This window comes from Odontesthes bonariensis, chromosome 10 (assembly GCF_027942865.1).
Source record: "Odontesthes bonariensis isolate fOdoBon6 chromosome 10, fOdoBon6.hap1, whole genome shotgun sequence".
Classification (NCBI taxonomy): Eukaryota; Metazoa; Chordata; class Actinopteri; order Atheriniformes; family Atherinopsidae; genus Odontesthes; species Odontesthes bonariensis.
In genome coordinates this window covers 9,506,020-9,524,650 of record NC_134515.1, presented here as the reverse complement: position 1 = coordinate 9,524,650, position 18,631 = coordinate 9,506,020, and the positions used below count along the sequence as shown (strand labels likewise).

Below are 18,631 nucleotides of genomic sequence, written 5' to 3'. Positions count from 1 at the left end.
ATACTGCTACTATTAAAATGCCTTATTATACCTTATTGTAAGGTATATAATTAATGTTTGATGGAACAAATATAGAATTTTAACCCAGATTCTGTCCTCATATTTTGCACAAAGACAATAAAATGTCATAATTGCTCTCATCAGACCCTCAGCATGACATCTATTTACAATATTTCACACATTGCAATTAATTTACATTGTATTGCTTTTATGGCATAGCCATTGAAAGTTGCATGTAGATTATTGTTTGGCCTCATTTGAACATATTGGACTGTTTAATTTTGACCTCTCTTGTGTAATAATCGTTCTTTGATGCATGTGCAGTAATTTCACTCATGAGGAATGACCTTTTATGCTTCAAAGATAAATACAAGGCAATGTCTAAAAAACCGACAGCTCATTTGGAAACACTCCACAAACAAAATGATGAGAAGATGGAGTTATCACGTTCTGAAACTGTCATGATAGCCCTGACTTTCACACACACTTCTGTTACAAAGATCTGCTGCACAGGTTTTGCTGCCTTTTGTGACATTGAATTAGGACGTTATTTTGTAAAAAAAAAAAAAAACACTTGTAAGAAAACTGACTAACTGTGGTCATACTGTACCTCGAATATCTGCCAGAAAAAATATCTCTCACACGTTATAGAAAAGCATCCAACTTTACAGTCACACTAAACCCCTGAAGCCTGACTGAACGGACTGCCAGCAAAAACTGTGACATCAGCTTTGGCAGACACATTCCAGATCTGTTATTCACATGCAGGCTTTGCTCGATCAGCTTTGATGCAACTGAAATATTAGGCAACAAAACATGTATTTGTACATTTTCTCAGTGGATGCAGACTGCGTATTGTTTAATTGACTGACAGGGTAAGTGACCTAAATTTGGCTAATGACGAACACAGATTGTGCTGTGAGAAAAATAACTGCTTCTTCCACATCTTGGTTCCATCTCATTAGTTCAGTTCGCATTGTGGCAGCTTTCTGTCACCTCCTCTTTGAATCACATATTTCCTCCGATGTCTGTGGTAGGCTGGGAGATCTTTTCCCTACAGCTACCTCACATAGAATTAATCATACTTAAACCTCAAACTGTATTGGGCTTGATATTGTGTAATTTACATTTTGCATAAAGGAAGCTAAATGGTGTGTATAGGCTGATGGGTGGAGATGTGGATTTTTTCTGATCATAGCTGCCATAATGATTACTAGGTGATTGAGCCAATGGCGTGTGAGGGGTTGAGGACCATCTGCATTGCGTACCGTGATCTGCCTTCCATTCCAGAGCCAGAATGGGACAACGAGGCAGGAATAGTGACAGAGTTGACCTGCATCACTGTGGTTGGGATAGAGGACCCTGTGCGACCAGAGGTAGGCCACTGCAGAGTGTGTGAGTTTGTGCCTTAACTTGTATTTTAAAAGTAATTGACGTTGATTCGCTGTGTGAAAGGTACCTGATGCCATCCGTAAGTGTCAGCGTGCAGGCATCACAGTGCGGATGGTGACTGGTGACAACATCAACACAGCCAGAGCAATTGCTGCCAAATGTGGCATCATACAGCCTGGAGATGACTTCATCTGTATTGAAGGCAAAGATTTTAACCGACGAATCAGGAACGAGAAAGGGGAGGTGAGTTGAGGTCTTGAGTAAACTTTTATCGCTGGAAGCTATGAAAAATGCTCGTCTAATGCTCGGTGTTTAAAATCTAGGGTGATGTAGTGACAGAAATTCAATGTAATAATAATAAATGTGTTTTTGTGGGAGTATTTTTGTATTAAAAGAAGAACAGAATGTTGAAATGTTCTTGGATATCGAACATGTAGATTAGAACAGATGTGACTGTATCAGAGAATTAAAAGACTACCTGTACATTTGTACAGGTAGTCTTTTCATCTAACTAATTTAGCTTTATCGTTTGAATTAACCAGAATGCCTAATGGGATAGATTGCTCATTAGAGCTGTGGCTATGATTTTCTATGAAGTGTGAATTTAAATTCACACTCTAAACAGAGTGCTCTTGCATAATCACAATTTACACACAGTTTTTTAAAGTGAATGAAAGCGAGCTCTATATAAGAGCCCCTTTGATCCTTTTTCCCCCCCATCACACCTTTGTATAGTGCTTAACATGTGCGATCAACAGTGACATCTAGTGAAAGACGACTCAGCTGGTTCTGTTTGCGTTCCTCTTCACTCACTCTTTTCCCTCATTACTCTCAATCTCACAGATTGAACAGGAGCGTATTGATAAAATCTGGCCCAAGCTGCGCGTGCTGGCTCGATCCTCACCGACCGACAAGCACACACTGGTTAAAGGTGAGGCTCGAGGTTACCTACCAAAACACACACACAGAATTTCATGCACACACTCACGCTTTAAGCCTGTTTTTCTTTTGTGTGTCCAGGCATCATTGACAGCACCGTCTTAGAACAGAGGCAGGTAGTCGCGGTAACAGGGGACGGGACTAATGACGGACCAGCTTTGAAGAAGGCTGATGTGGGCTTTGCCATGGTAACCTGATATATTATGCACCTTTTAATGTTTATGTTGTGTTAATACCCTTCTCCACTTGCATTTATTTTAGGAACCATAAAATGCAATTACTCTCCTAATGTATTAATGGTGTAAGATGCGTTAGGCACTTTTCATAATAAATGCACCGTAAATATGTACGTAAAAAATGATCAAATAATTCATTTATACCTACTGCAGGATAATTCTATCCAGATTTGAACATTCTGTCTATTGTAGCTTCCTTACAGGACCTAGTCTAGAGTGAAGCTAGTGAAATGGCCCTTGCTATAAAGCAAGTGTTGAATGGCATGTGTTTGTTTTTGACCACAGCTCTTACTCATGCCATGTGGTAGCGCTTGGAGGCAGAACAACACGATATTGAGACAGAAGCACTCCAAAGTGATTTGGATGATTGAATGCTTGCATGAATCACGCTGTGAATCGTCTCCACCTCACTCTGTCTCAATCTCTGTCAGGGTATTGCAGGGACAGACGTGGCTAAAGAGGCGTCCGACATCATCCTGACCGACGACAACTTTAGCAGCATTGTCAAGGCGGTGATGTGGGGACGAAATGTGTACGACAGTATCTCCAAGTTCCTGCAGTTCCAGCTCACGGTCAACGTAGTCGCTGTCATCGTGGCCTTCACTGGGGCCTGCATCACTCAGGTGGACAGATTTATTATTAATGCACGACATGCTAACACACAGGCATTCCTACACAAACTTACTGCAGACACACATTATTTTATTGTACCTTCACTCCAACCTGATGTAAGAGAGATTCACATGCATTGCTGTGAAAGAAATATCCACTCGTGTATATGTGTGTATTTATTCCAGCATTGTGATAAATTACATATATGTCAACATATTTCTTGTTTGAAGTTGAATACATAAAGAGTAACTTTACCCCTTTTCTCCCAGCAGACAAAATATAAAACATAAACCAATCGTCTGGATTGCTCGTCCTGATCTAAACGTTGGCACAGTTGCAAATATGAATTTAAAGATGTGATAAAGAGAAGACCATTAGAGAGAGAAATGAAACAAAGCACAATTTAGCACTCATATTTAGTCAGTGACTCACATTCTCTACATTTAGTCATTTGACGGAAACTTTTATCCAAGGAGACTTAGAAACAAGAAAACAGCATTTAAGCTTTCAGTGCAGTAAAAAACCCTGTTCGGTGTACATTGAGTGCTTAATCATTAATAATCTGTCTAAATGTCTAAGTACAACTAGTACTCTTCAGCTCTTAATTGTAGGTTTGGTAAAGCAGAGCTTTGACTTATTTCTAAAAACAACAACCTTTCTCTGATATGGAATGCATAAGACTTAAGAAGTTAAATACAATAAGAGAAAAGGAACATTTAGATGGTAAAATAGACACAAGGCAGTAGAAAACACATCAAATCTTTTAGAATGTCTAAATAAAAAATTTGCAGAACTTTGCACAATCTGAAGACGATCAAGGGCTTTTCCTTTTTGTTAAGACAAGTAAAATGTGCTTATAGTCATACAAACTAGAAGAAGTAAAAGCATTAATAATCATCGGTCTTTGACACCAGCCTTGGAATTTTAAACATTCCTCAATTGGAATGACCACATGACATTGATCGTCAAATACGACACCTAAACAGAGGAGCCTAAAAAGCCTATTTGTTGCTGATTTATTTTTTTGTACTCTGGGTGATGACCAGAAATTCTGTCTTTTCTGAGATTAATTGGAGGTAGTAATCTGCAAACCTTTTCTTGACATCCGACAGTCAAATGAATCAAATACAGAGTCCTTAAAGGAACATTGCAGCTGAATATCATCTGCATGAATGTGGTAACAGATGTTACTGAATCTGCTAATAATCTGCTTTAGAATAGGGCCCAAAACAGAACCGTTAGGGACCCCACATCACAGGCCAGTAGTCCCTGACATGATCTGAATTATACGAACACTGAAACTCGTGTCAGAAACGTAAAATACGAACCATTCTAAAACAGATCCATAAATCCCCGTCAAATTCTGACAGTTCGAAATTAAGGTGCCACAATCGGATGTATTGAAGGCCGAAGTAGGGCCCAGTAAAACAGAACTGTGGACTCTCCAGTATTTAATAATGAAAACAATCCTCAGTCATTTGCAGGTTTCTGCATTTTAGGGCTTTAATGTTTTGAAACTGTGTCCAAATGCATGACACCAATGTTCAAAGTCTCATGCTGCAGTTGAGGTACAGCTCTGATGTTGAGCTGTTAGAACATCTTTTTCAAACATGCTCTTCTTTCCATCAGTCAGACTCAACTGAACATGTCAGTGTCATATTTGATTAAGGACACTCGAGCTTCTCCGTTACGATTTGTAATGGTATCATACATATTCATAGATGGACAGTTTTTCTCAGATGTGCAGAACATCTGCCCATCTTTACTATTTTATAGACTCTGCCTCTCTTAAGGTTTATACTTTATACTCAATCATGATACTGATCTGTTGCCAACGAACCTGATTAGTTGCAACATGGTCTTCCAGATGTTTTCTTTTAGTTCCACTTACTTTAACCGCCTTTTGTTGCCCCCCCACCCCCGTCCTTTTTTAGGTGTTTTGCTGTCATCAAATTCAGGATGAGCTAATATTTTTCACAAAATACTAAAATATGTCTTTGATTTGTTTTCTATGTGCCACTGCTCATATGATATCAGTTTCTGAGATTTACAAATCTTTGCGCGCTGTTTTTTATTTATATTTTATTCAGCAGCCCAGTGTTTTTAGAACTGGGGTCAACCTATACTGGCAACACAGACTAGTTAATTTGCGTCAAACCAGTTAATGAAATAATGTCTGATTCATATTTATTTTTTGCAGCTTGTCAAAAGATCTCTTCAAATTTGCTTCTGTGAGTGGAAACCTGAGTACAGGCACACACACCTGAACTTGACCGACAGAATTTACTATATGACTGAGAACGTTGACTCTGCTTTCCCTTCTTGACATTTAAAGCGTGTGTTATGGATCCTTATTTTGAATACCACTAACTGAATCGCAAAGCCTCCATGAAATAAACAAACTTATATAACGTGACAGATTTGCTGAAACTGACAGATACCACACACTGTTGGAAAACAGCCTTTCCACTCCATCACCAGGAAGCCAGACTCATCTGAGAATGACTTGTGACACAGGCCTCTGGTTGCAAACGTCTCTGCAGGACTCTCCTCTGAAGGCGGTGCAGATGCTCTGGGTGAATCTGATCATGGACACGTTTGCTTCTCTGGCCCTGGCCACCGAGCCCCCCACTGAGGCCCTCTTGCTACGAAAACCCTACGGCCGGAACAACCCGCTCATCTCGCTGACCATGATGAAGAACATCCTGGGCCATGGAGTGTACCAGTTGGTCATCATCTTCAGCCTGCTGTTTATAGGTACAGAAACACACACGCACAAACTTCTGTCTTTGTGAGGACCATCAGTAGTATTACGCATTCCCATGACTCTCACGCTAACCTTAACCATTGCAACTGAATGCCTAACCACTGTGTGTGAGCGATTATCACATTTTAGTAACTGAAGCTGGTCCTCACAAAGACAGACTTACAAGCAGAGACATGCAGATTTTTTTTTTTTTAAACGGAGAATGTCAAGTTGCTTATATTTTAAAAAAAAAAAGCAAATGTAATAACTGATGCCTTTGTGGAGACACATGAGCCCAAAGCCAGCCTCGCAGTGGTCTGACTCACCGGACGTTGCCTGTTGGCCTGGTCATACTCTTTTAAGAATGCACACATGAACAGCTACAGGCATCGTGCATGCATAGATGTTCTAATTATAGTACCCACTCAAAGCAAGCATGGAGGACCTTTTTCATACATGTGCAGTAGATCAGAGCCATTGTGTACATGCCCACTACAGATGTCCACGGACGAGTGGAGTCCAGAATTTCAGTGCTTAAACTAAAAATTAGACACAAGAGAGGAGAATTATGTGCTTTATTTATGTGCTTTATCTTCCTGTGAGGATGCTACTGATATGCTTGTCAAACTTTATAGTGAGGTTGACAGTTTTTATTGTAATTAAACTACAAATAAAACCTTTACTTTTATGTAGCTTTAAAGTAAGAGAAACAAGCCAAAGCCTTTTTAACCAAAAATGACAATGATTGCACTAAACAGCACTGTGGAGATAGCTTATGTGTCACTATAGTTTTTACCGCTCTTATTTCCTCTTCTTGCTTTGCTCTTTACCCTCCAGGCGAGCGGATATTTAACATCGACAGCGGTCGCAATGCGCCGCTCCACTCCCCTCCATCTGAGCACTACACCATCATCTTCAACACCTTCGTCCTCATGCAGCTTTTCAACGAGATCAACGCTCGCAAGATCCACGGAGAGAGAAATGTCTTTGACGGCATCTTTGCCAATCCCATCTTCTGCTCTATTGTTCTGGGGACCTTTGCTGTGCAGGTCAGATTAGCCCTTTAACACTTTTTTAATGGCTAGTAAAGAAAATTTAGACTTTTTGGAGGGTTTTTAATTTGCAGTGACTGTAGGAGACGGTGAGAAAATGCATAGAAGGGGAAGCAATAAACTGTAAATGTTGCAGTTGTCTGGTCCAATGTGCTTTACCAAGTCGGGTAGCAACATACCCTAAGTTATGGTGTCTTGTTGAAAATTAGCTGTCATCAACTCAAATTGATGGAGCAACTCGGTTCTAGTAATTTTTTTTAATTGCATTAGTTTCCATTGGTGTACTTAATAAAGTAGACAGGCAGTGTAGAGTTAAACCAAATGTTATTCACACCCATCTAAACACAAGTGACAACAGTGTGTTAGGTGTTAATGATGACTGTGAGTTTGGACTGCTTCTTTGCCACGTCTGAGGTCTCCTGCTACCTTCACAAATTCAGAAAAAGATTCATATCTTGCCTCCACAGTGTTGATGATGTTCTCTGTAACCGTTTACTGACCAATTAGTCATAATGTTTTGCATCAGGGTCTTGTTAGAAGGTCCACTGTGTCCAAACAACTACATTTTTGTGTCACTGGTTGACTCCTTTACACAGATTGGCTTTTCTTTAGAAAATTCTGTCCGTCTTGGTGAGCGTCCATGGAAACCAGCCTTATGCTCTGGCGTTAGACCTTGGTCCAAGAATTACTTGGATTCATCAAGATGGCAGTGGTGTTGACCGTTGAAAAGAAGGGCTACATTGAGATTCAGGAGGAAAAACAGGCAGTCTGCAGAAAACATTCGGCCTTGGGAAGCAATGGAGCAATATCAACCCGAATCCCACCCAGATTTTGTGGAGGAAACTAAAGAACAGAGAGGGAACAAGGTTGTGCTTCAACTTCAAAGAACAGTGATGGTCCAAAATCTCAGTGGTGACATGAAGAATGATTATTATCAGTTATAAATGTATATTTGGTCAGATGTTAATTGGCTAAGAGAGAGTATGAGTCATTGTTGAGTGAGATGTTATCTTCTGATTGTTTCACTGATGTTGTGTTTTAAAGCAAACAAATGAAAATACCCACACCTCAGCATAATCCTGTGGGAAGGTGCCACATTGCAGATTTGCATGACTGCCGCTGAAAACTCTCTTCAGACAGACCTGTAGCAGTGACTTGGTGGAAAAATGTGCCTTTTTTTTCCAGGGTGAATGCATGCAACCTCAGTCTAAAAGAATCTTTTAGTTCCTTTAAGAAATTCCCACAGGCAAGTCCTTTTTGATCGAAACGTGGCTTTAGTCTGTAAATGATAAAGTTCACATTTATAGTTGCCAACCCAAAGGAGCACTGTTTGTTGAACCAACTCATGGCAGGCACGGAGGAAATGCAGTGTACCAGGGAACTGTGAGAACACAAAAAGCCCAGACAACCAAACAAAGACGCAGTGAGGGATGGAGAGAAAAGAAGGGTATTTTTCAAAGCTCTCTGGAGCTTGGTGTTACTCTTGGGAGAAAGGAAAAAAAGAGAGCTGGAGGGGGTGGCAGGGATTTGGCGTGTGAGAGCAACAAAGAGACAGTTCAGATGGAAAGAAGAGTTTAGAAAGCTGAAGACTGGAAGCAGCTTGAGGTGCATGAGAATGACAAACAGTATGTCAAAAAAGATGGATCCGTCCTGCCTACAGAAAGATACTACTGGATATGATACACTGTACTGTACCCCCAGTGAGATTTATGACGATGTGAGGACACAAACCATGCTAATCTACAGTTTAGTATATGAGGGTGGTGTTATCGGGGGCTGAGTTCTTTAGAATCAGTTCAGTGGGGTTCTATTAATTCTCTGAATTAGTTGTTCAGACAGTAGGATGAAATGGAATCATTGTTCTGAATGTAGCTGCAGTTGTGTGTTTTTGCCAGAGCAATTAGATGCTACAGTCATGTGCAAAAGAAAGTACAACCTCTTTCAAGTCTTAGGCTTTATTGTACCAGGACACAATAGGAAAAAAAAAAGAATGAATAAATCATCTGGTCCTTTTAATGTCTTAAAACCTCACAACATTTTACACTGTTTGATTATTTATTTAACAAAAACTAAGCCTCACCTGGGAGCATCACCTTGTTGTTGAATTGTGCTATATAATTAAATTTGTCTTGCCAAACTGCAAACTGCCAAAACTTTTGATTTTATAGAGGTGCTCACACTTGTTGATGATGATAAATTAATCAAGTACATTTGATTGGCAGCCCCTGACTCCTACTTGCCCTCTAAATTCCTGTGGAAGCAGTAAGGGTGGACTTGGTTTCCACATCCTACCTCTGCATTCTGGCTTAATTCTTGTTAAATGAAAATGACACAGTGTCATATGTGAGCTGATTCTTATTATATCCTGATGCATGAAATATTAATTTTATCTCCTGGCTCTATGCACGCACTGTATATTGTCCAAATTAAACACTTGATTTTCACCAGTGGCCTGTAACAGTGGGGAACATTTAAGCATGATCCTTGCAACATGGTTCACATCTGCCCAAGAGAACATAATGTACCTTTCAGTGTTCCTCCTGACATATATTAGCTACCACAAACTGATTACAAGTAAAAGTACTCATGATACTCAAACCCAGAGTGTCTGCATGTGTTATGTCACCTCTTGGTTTGGGAACAACAGGGATTTACTGTGATAATGTGCAGAGGTATTGCCTACCTGAAGCTTAAAAGCAATGGAAGTGTTGACAGTTCTTATTTATTTAACAGTGTCGACTGGTGAGTACATTAGAGCTGTGTTCTCCCTCGATATTGTGTTTGTATGTGTGAGACTGCAGTGACATTGTGTTTCTGCTCCAGATCGTGATCGTGCAGTGGGGAGGGAAGCCCTTCAGCTGTGCCCCTCTCAACGTTGAGCAGTGGCTCTGGTGTCTGTTTGTGGGAGTTGGAGAGCTTCTCTGGGGGCAGGTAAGCAGCTCTTAAACCTGTAATGTCAAACCGCATCGAGCAAGTGTGGGCTGGCAGGCCTGGATTGCTCCTGAGGTGAGGCTAATGAAACATTTTTCTGCACTGAAAGTGACAGGGGAAATAATCAGGTTTAACCTAAACCTTTACAGAATGTGAATGCCCCCACCAGCTCGGTATTTTTTTAAAGAAAAAGTGTTGCTTTCAGGTGATCGCCACAGTACCAACAGAGCGGCTGCCATGCTTGAAGGAGGCAGGGCTGGGCCTGGAGCCTGGGGAGGAGGAAGGCGAGGAGATGGCAGAGGATGAGGAGGAAATCGACTGCGCTGAAAGAGAGCTGCGCCGCGGACAGATCCTCTGGTTCAGAGGCCTCAACCGTATCCAGACCCAGGTACTGTTTGACCAGACCTCCAGTTCAAACAGTAACCAAAACTCTCTCATGGGAGCACACACAGATATCCAGACATCTCAACCAGAACCTTCACTTGGTCATGACACATGAGCAGTTTGTTTGAGGTAAATTACAGAGAAGTGGGAAATATTTTAATTGCCAAAAAGAGCGTAGAAATCTGAATACGAATGCCTGTCACCAAGTGCTTGATTTAATAATGAGATTTGTTTAAGGGGCTAAATTGTTGCTGAGATGTAACGCAGCCTAAATAAACTGCCTGTATCATGGCCTCTTCATGCTAACTTAAGAGACTTTTGTAAAGAGATAAAGAACTCCTGGAAGGGATCAGCTGCAGTACTGACTCTTGGCAATTTTAGATGAGTTTAGGCTCTGTATCTCATTTGTTCTTACTCTTCAAAAGTCAGTCTATATCATCTTGTTTGTGCTGTTTTTCTGAATTGTGCCAAACATAATGATCCAAGTTTTTTTTTTTTCTCTCTCTCCAACACAGCTAACATTTCTGTTCTGCCCAAACCTTCGCAAAAAGGCTTTCTCTAACTTGGAAGTGGTACTTTAGAGGCTTCTAAACACCATGAGAGGAGACGAATGCTGTGATTGTATGTGTGTGTTTCTGTGGAGTGCAACTGTGGCACTTGTGCGTTTGAGTGTTTACACATCGTGTGCAGGCTAATGCTTAGGATACAGGTTGCTTAATTACTTTAAATGATGATCTCACTGTTTTTTTGCGAGAATGGACATTAAAATAGCGTCAACACGAGCTGTTAACAGCCTCCTAAGAGAGCAAGGGCAGACTCTCTTCTTAAGTGCCTGTCTTTGAAAAGTGTGGTCAGTTTTTTTATCAAGAGGGTTTGGTCTGAGTGTGTAGATGGCAAATACACATCATGCAACCCCAATTCCAAAAAAGTGGGGATGTTGTGTGAAATGTAGATAAAATCTTAACAAAGTGATTTGCAAATGTCATAAGACCATATTTGATTCACAATAAAACATAGAAAACTTATGAAATGTTGTCAGTGAGACATTTTACTATTTAATGGAAAATAGGTAGCATCCCCTCTGCTTTTAACAGCGTGTAAACATTGGAAACTCAGGAGGCCAGTTGTTGGACCTTTGGGAGAGGAATGTTGTCCCATCCTTGTCTGATGTAGAAATGATAGCTGCTGTATTTTCTGTTTCACGATGCTCCAAATGTTTTCAGTTGGTGAAAGGTCTGGATTGCAGATGGAATAAGTTGCGTGTAAAAGGATTTATTAGAATTGTGTGGTGGATAGTTGGGGTAGGATCCAGACACGTGGGGGTTCTGCAGGAGGAGGGAGAGGTTTTGAGTGATGGGAGATAATCCAAATGGAGTAAATAGTCCTTACTTACGAGATGGAGGAAGTCTGTGAATGAGGGGAGGGTGCTGGCTGTGTCGGTTTTGGATCCGGGCAAGATGGGAGGTTATTTGGAAGTGGCTGGCGAGGATATCCAGGATATAGACGGGGCAGGTACATGGAAATTAGGACCACGGGAGAGAAGGCGAGGAAGGCTGACACTGGAGGAAAAGGGAGTCGTCAGAGACACTTGGAGATCAATATGTAGAATAATTTAGAGAGCCGATTTACCACTAAAGATAGCGGGACAATCTGGTGACGACTGCTTGCTCCTGCAGCTCCTATAAGGACATCTTAATGAATACAGATGAGGAACAGGTGTAGTAGCAGAAGCAATCCAGGCCCCGCCCAAGGCTCTAAGGAAAACCTGCTCAGCCCGCCTAAGACTCAGAGACCAAAACAAAACAACAGCCAGGCATGATTGTGACATTCCCTGAAAAAGACGTCATCTGGATGGGAGCATATGTTGCTCTAAAACCTGTATACACCTTTCAGTACTAATGGAACCTTTCCAGATGTGCAAGCTGGCACTTCCATAGGCACTAATGCACCTCCATACCATTAGCGATGCAGACTTTTGAACTGAGTACCGGAAACAAGCTGGAATGTCCCTCTCCTCTTTAGTCCGGAGGACACTGTGTCCATAATTACCCCATGATTTCACTTTGCCTTTGTCAGTTTTAGATGAGCTTTGCCCAAGAGAAGATGGTGGCATTTCTGGAGTATGTTTATAAATGGCTTCTTCTTTTGCATGATAGACATTAAGCCTGCATTTGTGGATGGCACGATGATGGCCTGAAGATCATGGGCATCCAAAATGTAGTTTTGGCTGTGTCCTTTGCACACAGAGATGTCTTTGGATTCTCTGAATCTTTTGATTATACTATGTACTGTACATGATAAAATATTCAAAGTTTTTACATTGAGGAAAATATTCTAAAATTGTCCCACAATTTATAGATGCAGTATTTTGCAGAATGCTGAACTTCTGTCCATCTTTGCTTCTGGGAGACTCCTGAAGGTGCACTTTTTATACTCGGTTATGTTACTGACCTGTTGCCACTGGATGAACTAATATTTCAATGAAATAGGTGTCTCACTTTTTGATATGTTATCTATGCTCTATTATGAATAGAATATTGGTTTATAAGATTTGCCATTCATTGAATCCTGTTTTTAAGCACATTTTACACAGCGTCCCACCTTTTTTGGAACTGGGGTTGTACATACCGTCAGTAAAATTCATAAGATTTTTTCCAATTAAAGGACACTAAAACTCGGGCTCTGTCAATGTATCTGTGACAGGTGGATTTAAACCAAACTAGCTGCCTCCACACACTCGCACACACTCAGACCGGACTTTCCTGCCCTCACTGAGTGCTGCTGTTTTGTCTCTGTCCTGCAGATGGAGGTAGTGAGCACGTTCAAGCGAAGCGGTTCGTTTCAGGGAGCGGTGAGACGGCGCTCCTCCGTGCTCAGTCAGCTCCACGACGTAAACACTATCTCTACCCCCTCTCACGTAGCTCTCTCCACCGCAACAGCCAATACCAGCCCAGCCCCTGGGAGTGAGTTCGCCGAAAGCATGTACACACATTACACACACCCACACGTATACCTGCACACACGCCCAGTCACTTTCTCTCTCGTTCACACGCAGTCATAGACACACACACACTGCTGCACGGCACGTGGACTGCAGTATTTTTACTCTATGGTTGTGTCCCCTCCGGCTCGCTCGCTGCTCGTGTGTGTGCAATGTCTCCTCTGTTCTTTTCTACTTATTCTCCCTTTCAAACAGCACCCAGTCCTGACCGGCTGTGTAGTTCTGGTCTGACCTGGTCTGGTCCATATCCAGTCTCGGTCTCAGGCCAGTTTTTGTTGTTGAGTGTTGATCAGTGCAGGAGGCGGCTGGCAGTTCTCTCTCTCTAAGAGGTGTCCTGACAGAAATGTTGGTTTGGAAACAAAAAAAAGGTGACTTTTGTGTAAAGAAATTAAAAGAAAGTTTATTTTCTAATTCTCCAACGATGCATGGACATCCTTAAGTCCAGGGAGTAAATGGCAGCTCCTTCTGCACTGCGCGTTATTTCCTGTCTGTGAATGAGGTCAAGCGTGGTTACTGTGGTTGGCCCTTCCTGTAAACATCTCTGACGTTAAAGAGTGGTGTCCTTTTTACCTAAAAACCAAGACAGTATAGTATTGTTGTAACAATCATGTGATTATACCATAGAAAATGCTGCAAGTGTATTTCAGTGCCAGAGAATTCATACTCATCAACAAATGGCTTTCATATTGCTTCTGCAATTCTCTAAACTGTAAACCTTCGAGTATAAAAGCCCTTTAACACTGCTGTTTTCAAACGTACAGTTAAGAAACACTTCCCTCTTCCTCTATCACTTTTGCTTTCTTTCTTCTTACTCTGCTACTCTCACTTTTGTTCGGTGCAGCAATTGTTGTCAACTGGTTATTTATGTAACAGTATTTCCAGCTCCGACGTCACAGCTTTGGCCCCCTGATGTCTCCAAAAAGTCCTGATTTTTCTCTCTCCCAGTCTGTTTTTTTCCTCTTTCTCTCCATCACAGCTCTCTCCTCTTGATTTTGTTTAAATTTATGAACAATACAGGTTCCCCGTTTGCGGAAATATTCCCTGAAATGTGTTTTAATTGTTCTTCATACGTAGCTGTTCTTTTGTAGAGGTATTTAGATTTTACCGGATCTAAATACAGGCTCTTGTATAGAATATTGATAAGATTTCTTTAGTAGGTTTCCCTACATTTTTGTCTTTTTTTTCATCTTACTTTGTCCTTTTACTTCATCTTTTTTGTCATCCTCCCATGTCCTTACTAGAGTAGCTACCATCCCTCATGTTTTCTCTTTATTTCTTGGTATGTCAGTTCTGCGTGTGTCTGTTTGAGAGTGTGCTCACATGCGTGTGCATTTGCTGACATATCCGAGAGCCGTAGTTTGACTCGTGTGTGTGCTTTCTCAGATGGTGTGCGAGTGCGTGCACCTGTTGCCCGTATGCCTGTGTATAGGTGTGTGCATGCATGTGCGCGGTTGCTCTGTATCTTCATTTGATTGTCTTCATCTGCCTTCTCAGTTGCTTATCCTTACCTTTCTTGCTCCCTTTCGTCACATCCTCCCTTCATTCCACTCCATGCTGACTTCCTCCCCGCCTTCCTCCATCACCTGTAGGTGTAGAAACTGAGAGGCCCGAGTCGGCTCCGCTGACACCTCATTGTTATCATTCTGCACAGTCACAAGGAGTTACCTGGGCTTCATGTTTAGAAAAAAAACATCCTGCACTCCATCACTCGACAATATTATGTCATCAAATCTATTTCATAACTCTTCAAATCTGCAAAATTGGATGCCTGATCTAAAATATAATTGATAATCAAAGGAGTGGAAGGAGGGATGTGAAGTCAAAGCATGGAGCTTAGGTTCAGATCCTACCACTGCCAGCTCATTGCTTGCTTTTTCAATTCTTTTACCTGAATTCGAAGAGCTTGTTATGTTCAAATTTGGACTATGACACATTTTGCAGTCATCTTGTTGTGGTTCAGTACCTGATTTAAAAATAACAACAGCAACAAATGTATTTAGACAACCAAACAAAACAAGGAGGGGATGTGAAAGAGCAAGCATTAACTTTATGTTTGATGTGACGCAGGTTTGCTTCTCTGAATCACTTCATGCTGGAAGGAAGTGGCCCAAATAAAACGCCCATCGTCCTTGTTGTTTTAACTCGAGATAAGAGAAGCAGGGCCTCGTGTTGGTTCAGTGTCAGGCACAGACGGAACTTTAAGGGATCATTCCGGGAGATATTTTGTAGTTTTTCTTATTATCCACCACAAACCAGCAAAGAACACACGCCAGTAAAAAGCATAGATTTGTGTGTGCAACCCTAATGTTTTATTCACATGCTCTGTTGCTGTTCAGAAACTATTAACTGGACTGAGTCTGCAACCATGCCAGTGGCTCTAAACATTAATGGTTAATGTTTAGGATCTTATGATGCTGGAGGGCTAACACTGAGTATACAAAGCTCAGTATTTGGCGTTATTAAAGTTATTGCTATGTGAAGTTATGTAAGTGCATCGACGTTCTCATCAGAACACGCAGCCTCTCTGACTCTGACTCTGTGTGCCTCATATTTCTTAGATTACACTTGCAATTCTTGCTTTTTGTCAACTGAGTAATGCACCTTCTTCAGTTAAACACATTCTGATAAGAGAAGAATCTGTCTGCACATTGGCCAATTTCCTCGGAGATGGACAAATTTGGTGAGCTGTTTGTCAGGCTGCACCTTAGATTTCACTTTAATTGTTACTGCTCACAGTAGTTTCATAATGCTGTATATTACTGCTTTAAAGGAAGTAAGGTTCCATCCATTCTTCTGTTTTCTGTTCCCTTAAACCAACTCAGGGCTGCAGCCTATCCCGGCAGGCATCTGGTAAAAGGCAGTGTTCACCCTGGACGGGTCCCCAGTATATCGCAAGTTTTCCCTAGATATTATTTATTTTTTTCATTTAAAGAACAATATTTAATAACGATAATGTCCATATTCACAGATCAGAGCATGCACACTGGCTGCACTGCAAAAACTTGTACTGTACTTAATTTATACTTGAAATAAGCTAAAAGTATCTGCCAACAGAACAAGAAAAAATCACTTTCCAAGACTTTTAAAAGAACAATTTATTTTATCCACAGATACCACAGAAGGATTGAGACTAGAGTAACCAGACTAAAAATAACTGTTCATCAGAAAGCTTTATAATTTCAGTACTTCCAGTTTCAAACATTGGCTTTATTGAGAATCAGTAATAAAATCTTAGTAACAAGTTAGAACATATCATTTAGATAATTAAAGACCAAAGCACTTGGTGCAAGTGAAATGCTCTTATATAAAATGTCCTGGGAAGAAGGAATATCTTGTCAGAGAAAACAAGCAGAAGTTTTTGCAGTTTGCCTGGCAGGTTTTTAGCAAAAATACACAGCTGAAACATCTGGTGGTCACATATCGATCTTATTTCAGCAATAAGACACCTTCTCTGAGCCATGAATAGGATGAGATGATATAGCTTACCTGCTATGATTTTTGTTTAATTATGGCAATTAAATGTGACAGATTCACAAGTTTTTATGTATTTATGGCTGTTACAAAGACACAAACTAAAAGTAAAAAAAGAGGACGGGCATTAGCTGCCCTGCAACTAACAAAACATTGACTAAAATCATTCAAATCCATAATACGGGCAACATCAACATCTTTACTGAATTTTAACCACAAGTCATACATATGCACCAAAGCTGTAAAATAGATATTAGCCACAAACTATAAAAAAGACCAGCCTTAGACTGACTTGTACTTAAGGCACTTGTAAGTTGCTTAGCAGGATTATTGTGCAAGTTTGGAACAAAATTTAGATGTGGCAGCTTCTGCAGACCAACAGTGCGTGTGTTCACATCATCTTTTATGAACCCTTCACACAGCTGTGTTGTTTGTGTTTGCATCTCCAACAAGAAGGCAAAGAATTTCCACAGAACTCTGGGTAGAGTTCGGTGTCGGTGAAAGAACCATGGTCTGACATCACCTCGAGTTGAATCTGAGTTAAAAAAGGGACTTTTGTCTCGTTGAAACACCATGTTGTGAATCTACTTGTGTTTTTATGCACACAGTAACCCTAACCTCTAAAATAAAGTCTTATCTCATTCCTGTTCTGCTTAGCCAAACACTAAACTCATCTACGAACTACAAGTAAAAAAAAAAAACAGTGTCAGAAAGGCTACTGATAAAATCCTCTGAATTCCAATTGATTTGTCACCGTTGAACTCATAAAATGCATCACTCCATTGAAAAGGGCAGTTTGCAAAGTGTGAGGAGTAAATGGAGGAAGCCTATCAGGGTCAGTAATTCAGATCAGCACATGTTGCTTATCTCGCTCTTTGGCCCTGCGCTTCGGTTTCTCCCTGAGAGCGCTCTGCGTTCTCTCTCTTCTCATCTCTATCTCTTTCCTTCACCATCAGATTTGACCAACTTTTCAACCGACCAAAACAATAGTTAACCTGGTAGTTAACCACTGTAGCTGGCATTGGTAGTGACGTAACTTCACATTCTTTATGGGGAATTCTTCTTTGTGACCACTGGAACAAATGAGCAGCAATGCTGAGCTCGGGCACTGTGTTAAGCCTTTGTCGGTGAAGCCACCCACAAGGATTTCCTCCTGTTTAGATAACATTTAATGAACTTTTTATAAATTAGATGACCTGTTTTTCTTTAATTACCCCTTAAGTTGAAAGCACTAACTTTGGCTTTTGACTACCAACTCGGTGGAGAAGTGCAGATCCCTCTCTGGTGACATATGGGGAAGTCATGGGATAGATTAGTGATCCGTAGATCATTAAATTGTGGTGGTGTGTGAATTAGTTTTCAAGTTATGGCCACATCTTTATTAATGCGTGGCTACACAGTTTGCCAACTTGCTTATAAACATACGCTAATGATTTAAACTCTGCGGAGCCCCAAAACTCTGTCTGCAGTTTAGCCTCCTGGGCTTGATGCATTGCAGATGAGTTTGTATCTAGAGATTAAATGATTAAGAGAGCATCATCCTTTTTTCATTGATCCTATTCATCAGGCATTTCTTGTGCATCCACTTATTGCCACGTGGTCACATAGATCCTTCCAGCTCCTGCTTGATAGAGTCGACAACTTGCCCAACGTCCATATTTTGTTTGTGTTTTAAACCCTGTGTTTCAGCGGCGAAAAATTAAGTGTCCTACTAATTCCTACTAATTCCTTCTTTCTAATTATGAAGCTGTGTTTACTCACAAGAGATGCAGGATACCACAATTCATCTTGAGGTTAAAATAAAATTTGAATATATAGAAATTCTCCATGCGTGCTGTTGCTATATGGGAGCTTGCCCGGTATTGTG

General features: G+C 40.8%; 1 protein-coding gene across 3 annotated transcripts in view; it reads left to right on the top strand.

Annotated features, from left to right (window-relative positions):
• atp2b3b (ATPase plasma membrane Ca2+ transporting 3b) overlaps positions 1–18,631 on the top strand; it is a 54,955-nt gene that overhangs the window by 30,314 nt on the left and 6,010 nt on the right. Inside the window, exons 16-25 of one of the 3 annotated variants that reach the window (XM_075476169.1) lie at positions 1,218–1,376; positions 1,456–1,635; positions 2,236–2,323; positions 2,413–2,519; positions 2,999–3,190; positions 5,723–5,936; positions 6,763–6,974; positions 9,801–9,908; positions 10,114–10,296; positions 13,096–13,209. In XM_075476169.1, the coding sequence (XP_075332284.1) occupies positions 1,218–1,376; positions 1,456–1,635; positions 2,236–2,323; positions 2,413–2,519; positions 2,999–3,190; positions 5,723–5,936; positions 6,763–6,974; positions 9,801–9,908; positions 10,114–10,296; positions 13,096–13,209 (1,557 nt within the window). Of the gene's footprint in view, positions 1–1,217; positions 1,377–1,455; positions 1,636–2,235; positions 2,324–2,412; positions 2,520–2,998; positions 3,191–5,722; positions 5,937–6,762; positions 6,975–9,800; positions 9,909–10,113; positions 10,297–13,095; positions 13,256–18,631 lie in introns of all 3 variants that reach the window. The other 2 variants (XM_075476168.1, XM_075476167.1) reach the window with 2 other exon arrangements.